This window comes from Dromiciops gliroides, chromosome 2, assembly GCF_019393635.1.
Source record: "Dromiciops gliroides isolate mDroGli1 chromosome 2, mDroGli1.pri, whole genome shotgun sequence".
Taxonomy (NCBI): Eukaryota; Metazoa; Chordata; class Mammalia; order Microbiotheria; family Microbiotheriidae; genus Dromiciops; species Dromiciops gliroides.
In genome coordinates this window covers 128,669,362-128,675,361 of record NC_057862.1, presented here as the reverse complement: position 1 = coordinate 128,675,361, position 6,000 = coordinate 128,669,362, and the positions used below count along the sequence as shown (strand labels likewise).

Sequence of the window (6,000 nt, the reverse complement as noted above, 5' to 3'; positions counted from 1 at the left end):
AGAGCTTTGACAATCTTTTTCCTCCTAAAAAATAGAGACAGTGCTTGGTGTATTTTAGCTTCAGGACTTGTACAAACTGTCTGGCAACTAGCACATGATTCTTTTATGAATACTGTATAAAAATTTCTTTGAAATATTATTACTTGGGGCTATTTTACTTCCATGCAAAAATGATGAATAATTTATAAAATTAGGTATGAATATCAGATGAGAAAACTTTCATTTCCCATTGGAAAGTAAAATTAGTGGCATCAGGCTATCCATCAGAACCAATGTAGCTCTGACAAAGGGAACAAGTTGAGAATGGGGATCTGATCCTTATGAATGAACTCAGTTCTAAAAAAAGTTACTTTCTCCTATAATTACATTATGGAGAGATTTTATAATACAAGATGGGACCTTTATAGTCTGAGTTTTGGAAAAAACTGACTTCGGTGCATTATTAATTTATTTACAATAACTGGCAATAATTTTTTTTTGGGGGGGTGAAGTCAATAGAACTTTGAAAGTACTCATTGAATGCTGCGTTATTCTCTCTCTTTTTTTTTTTTTAGTGAGGCAATTGGGGTTAAGTGACTTGCCCAGGGTCACACAGCTAGTAAGTGTTAAGTGTCTGAGGCCGGATTTGAACTCAGGTACTCCTGACTCCAGGGCTGGTGCTCTATCCACTGTGCCACCTAGCTGCCCCTGTGTTATTCTCAGTATGTATTTTTTTTTTTTTAAAGAAACAGGCTAAGGGATTATTTTAAAGGCTATAAGGATTGCTGTAGGAAGGAATGTTAATGATGAATCTGACCTCTACTGTTCTTATCCTTCTCCAATCAATACTATTACATGTAACCCATGGCCCATTATTATAGCTCTGGGCTCACTTGGACAGTATTTATTCTTGAAGTCTTTTCAATAATAACTTTATGGTTTATTTTGCTCCCATTCAGTAGTCTCTATGGGAAAACCTCTATCTAATTCCTTTCTAGTTCTCCTAAGAGTATTTAATTTTCCTCTAAGCATTAAGCTTAGAAAGCATGGAACATAGCATTATTTTTTTTAATTGTAAAAATTTTTATTTATTTTTTACATAGCATTATTAAAATGCAGTAAAGATAGAGAAATGACTAATCTTTTATCTCAAATAGCAAGAAAACAGTTGTAGCTTATATTCTGCTGAGTGCCATTCTCTCCATCCGTCTTCAAATGGCTGAATCTCAGTGCCCACAAAATAAAAATTATTATAAGAAGTTAATTAATGAAATGAACAGATTGGTGGATGGCAAAATAAATGTCTCTCCAGTCAGTAGCTCACTTTCTCACTCTAGCATTGATATGCCTGGTTTACATGCTCTTTCTCTCTCTCTCTCTCTCTCTCTCTCTCACTTCTTGGTCCTGTCTTTTCCACCCACCAGGCAATACCACCAGGTTTTTGTAGCTTTTGCAGCTCCTTGTATTTACTAGGTTAATCACACAGCTATCATGAACACCTTGGCCTTTGTTGTCTCTGTCACTTTTTCTTCTAGCTACCATAACCTGTAAGGCCCATCTGTCTTCCTTGTGGCTGACTCACTTTCTCAGGAGCCACTGCTCATACTGTTTTAATGAGCATTTATTATAAGGCTTTTCTTCTATCAATTGAATGGGAAAATTCTCCTTAAAATTGATTGAATTATTGTGTCATGAATCATATCTGCTCATACCTGCTACATGTAGAACTCTCAGGATAACATTGTCAGACCTGGGGTTTAGGGTGATGGTCCTGCAGATACAATAAAAGTGCATATAATCCTTAATTTAACTATACAATGCTAGTACTAACTTGGCTCTCCTTTCCTCTTTGTACCATCCTGATCTAGCTTCTTCTAACTTCTAGAGCAATTATTGTTTGCATAATTCATTGGAGGCAATTAAACACATACTGCTTTATGACTGCTTTTCTATTGTTTTTTTGAAGGTTTATTTGAGTCTTTTCCATATTGTCTGTCCAGCAGGAAGGTGAATCCTCATGCTCAATAAATATTTGTTGATTTGATTTGAAAAACTCCTTTTGAACACAGCCCTTGCTTGAACAAAATTATGTGAAACTCTATTTTGGGGGGAGGGGAACATATACATTGTGGTAGCTTTTTTCCAGAAAAAGGATTCCTAGGCAAAACTTTTTTTAGGTCCCTTGGAGGCAGCTGTCAGATGTTTATAAAACAAACCGGGTTACTCAGAGAATTTGTTCATCAGGAGCAGGTCATGCCAGACTAACCTCATTTCATCGTTTGACAGGGTTAATAGATTTGTAGGTTCATCAAGGGAATTTCAAAGATATAGAACACCTGGATTTCAATGAGGCATTTGACAAAGCCTTTCATGATATTCTTGTATACAAGGTAGAGCAAAAGTGGCTAAATAAGTTGGAGTTGGAGAAAATGAAAATGATGGAACGTTGCACAACCATAAACCTAGAGATATAAATTCACAACCCTTAATTTTTCACTTTCCCTTATCCTCTCCCCCCAACCTAATTCTTTCTTTCTAATTCTTGTTGATAGACCTTAGAAACATATCTCACATTTGCAAGACTCTCTGCAACCTCTTTCCACTATAATTCAATAGTCTGACTCCTTCCTTCTGGTTCAGAGGTTTTAAATCTGGGATCTGAGGTTTTTTTGGTTTTATTTGTTTGTTTTAGGTTTTGATAACTGTATTTCAATATCATTAGTTTCCTTTGTAATCATATGCACTTTATTTTATGCATTTAGAAACATTGAGAAGTGGTCTATAGGTTTCACTAGTGTGCCAAAGGTTAAGGAACTCCTGATCTAGTTTCTTCCCTTCTCCATTACATCCTCCATACAGCTACAAAAGTGATATTCCTTATCCTAGTCTTACTTACTAAATGCTTGTTGAATTGCATTGAACCAAGAGAGATCAATGTTATAGAAGGCAAAGGAAAAGAGAGTGTCAAGGAGGAGGGGATGTTTAACAGTGTCAAAAGCTGTGTAGAGGTGGAGTAGAATGAGAACAAAGAAAAGACCATTGGATTAAGTACCTGAGACCATTCAGTCTGATAAACGTGTTAGGAAGCCAGATTGCAAAAGGTTGAATAAGGAGGTGTGTGTGTGGGAAGTGGTATGTGTGTGTCTGACAGAGAAAATGGTGGCAACAAGTGTTGACAAGCTTTTCCAGAAGTTTGGCTGTGAGAGGGAGTTAAGTCCAATTTCATTCTTGTTCTGCTGCTGCCTTATAAAATAACCTAGGGTAGCATAACTAATCTCTTGTCTCAGTTTGCACACTTGTAAAATAGTATTGCAAATCTCTGCCTTATCCAAAGGAAGTTAATTGCTGGGTTGTGTGTCCACAAAGTGTAAGTTATAACGGTAATGCAGCACTCAAGAACCATATTGTTTTATTCCATTAGGTGGTAGCAAGAAGTTCTGAAATGTCAGACCCTTAAAATGGATATGCCTGAGAAAACAGCCCAGCCAAATATGGTAATGAAAATTATAAAAGTTTTTTGAGGGAAAGATAGATGGCTTTTCCCACATACACAGTCAGCAAGGAGTTGCAATTTCAGCAGCTGGGGATTCCCAATGTGGGAAATTCTATCAATTCTCAAATCTCAACCCCTCTGTGACTAACATGCGTTGGCCTGCAGGTCACCATGGAAGTTAGGGCCGCATTATTAGTATCAGAGACTGGACTTGAACGTAAGTCTGCCTGATTCCAGACAGTGCACTCTATCCACTCTGCTTTTTTTTCCTATATATATTATTTGATTAACAATAAATATTAGTACAAAATAAAGACATCCTTTAAAAGATAAGGCTGCTGGGGCAGCTAGATGTTGCAGTGGATAGAGCACCGGCCCTGGAGTCAGGAGGACCTGAGTTCAAATCCAGCCTCAGACACTTGACACTTACTAGCTGTGTGACCCTGGGCAAGTCACTTAACCCCAATTGCCTCACCAAAAAAAAAAAAATAAGGCTGCTGTCAGTTAAAGGTTCAAGCTATGATTTGTTCTTCCAGTAGAGGTGATTTATTTGTGTGGGTCGCTGTAGGGGTTCGTAATTAGTAGCACCGCCATTTCTTTGAGAAGACCCAAGAAAAATATAAATGAGTTTGGTTCACTCGTTCTTCACATTTTTTTTTTAATTCCCTCTGAATTTTTTCTCTTTCTCCAGGGAAGAGGAAGAAATAGACAAATTGGGTCATTTACCTCTTAAAGTCGTACTCTGTGGCTCAGCTCGGACGTAAGTTAATATACAGAACTGTTATAAATTGTTGTTACTAAGTTACCAGCGTTCTGGGCTCGTGAGAAAGAGCTGGCCAAGCTCGGACCCAAATAACTTTCTCCAGGGTCCCCGTGGGAATCTGGGAGGAAGAAAAGGCGTCTGGAAGCCCGGGCAGGGCAGAGCTGTGGCCAGAGGGGGTGCCCGCATAGCCAGCGCATCCCTAGCACTCCCCCTCGCGCTGCATCGCAGGGAGCCTGGGCGGAGGACCAGGACGGAGCCGATGCGCAGCTCCCCGCCCCTGCCTCGCCTCCCCTCGCCTCGTCTCGCTGCTCGGACCCGCCCACGTGGGGCCGCAGCCCATCGAATGGCTCGGTGCAACGTGTTGGCGGCGGCTGCGCGGGCTCTTCCGGCCTCCGCCGTTTCCTGCAAAGCAGAATCCCCCACCCCCTGCCCGGCCCCTTGTTTCCTCCAGCCTGCGACCCCAGCAGCTCTTCCCCCGGCCCAGCCCAGCGCGGCCCCGGCGGAGCGCACGGTTCTGGTTAGCTGCAGCCGCGAGCATCATGATAGCGCTGCCTTCCCCGGTGCTGCTCTTAATCCTGCTGGCTCCCGGAGCCTGGGCTAGCGTATCTATCCCTTCGCCCAAGCAGCAGCCCCAGCCGCAGCTGCCTGTGCCGCAGGAGCTGAGCCCCGCGGCGGGGCCGGGGAATGTCACCCAGCTGGAAGGAGAGGAGGCGGTGGGCGTCAGCTCCAACCGAAGTGAAACCTTGGTGACCCGCATCTCCAGCCTGCTCCGGGACCTGCCCACCCTTAAGGCGGCCGTGATCGTGGCGTGCGCCTTCACCTCCTTCCTCATCGCCTGCTTGCTGCTCCGGGTGTTCAGGTAGCTTAGCCTCAGCCCATGCTCGGGCTGGCTCTCTCCAGCCCCCTTCCCCTCTCCTCCCGCGCCCCTTCTTATCTCGGGACAAGTGATGAGGTGTGTTCTAGGAGAGGGCCTTGGAGAGCACCAGCAGGGTCGGTGTCCTTGATCCTGGAGATGCTCTAGGGTCACGGCAGCTGGGCAACAGCTGTCATAATTAATTTGAGACGCATCACCTCATATGCTGGTTTCCTAAGGAAATCTTAAACTCTTTGCTCTAGGGTAACTGTAGCAAATTGGGATCCCCATTCCCGGGTGGGATTGGCGTTATATTGCAGTGGCGTCTCGATTTTGATACATTTTGGCAGAAACTTTAGGAATGGCCCTTGGACACCTTCAGCCCTTTGGGCCCTCAGTTCCCTCCTGTATGAAATGACGGGGATTGCCAAGGTTCCTTCAGGCTTTGGCAATCTGTGATTCTGTGACCTTTTGCTTTCTGCCCCCTCCCACCCCCATTTTAGTGTTCAGCTGATGTCCCTTCCTCAGCCAAAAAAGTCTGTCTTTCAGGCTTTTCCTCTTAGTTTCTATTGTCCCTGCTTTGGTTTCTGATGCCTTTGCTTCCAGACACTTTCTGCCCCTCTGCGAAGCATTTGTGACTAGAGTACACAGGTGCTGCTACAGGGCCGGGTGTTACTAGTTAGAGCACCACGAAAGGGATTTATATGTTCTAGTGTGGCTTTAACATTAGTTCCTTGTGTGGCCAGGCAGCTCATTTTCTCAGTGTAAATAATTCCTTTCTCCTTCCTGGTCCCCTTCCCCCCCTCCCTCTATACAGATTTAAGAAACCATAGAAAGAGCATTGGTCTTATGGTTAGAATAATCCTAATAGCTCTTATATAGCACTTTATTATCCCATTTGATTCTTGCAAC

At 43.1% G+C, this 6,000-nt stretch overlaps 1 protein-coding gene across 2 annotated transcripts in view; it reads left to right on the top strand.

Annotated features, from left to right (window-relative positions):
- Positions 1 to 4,598: 4,598 nt before the first annotated feature.
- Positions 4,599 to 6,000, top strand: part of FAM174B (family with sequence similarity 174 member B) — a 38,921-nt gene continuing 37,519 nt past the window's right edge. For both annotated transcript variants that reach the window (XM_043980166.1, XM_043980165.1), the window contains exon 1: positions 4,599 to 5,094. In XM_043980166.1, the coding sequence (XP_043836101.1) occupies positions 4,775 to 5,094 (320 nt within the window). In that variant the 5' untranslated portion in view covers positions 4,599 to 4,774. The remainder of the gene's footprint in view (positions 5,095 to 6,000) is intronic.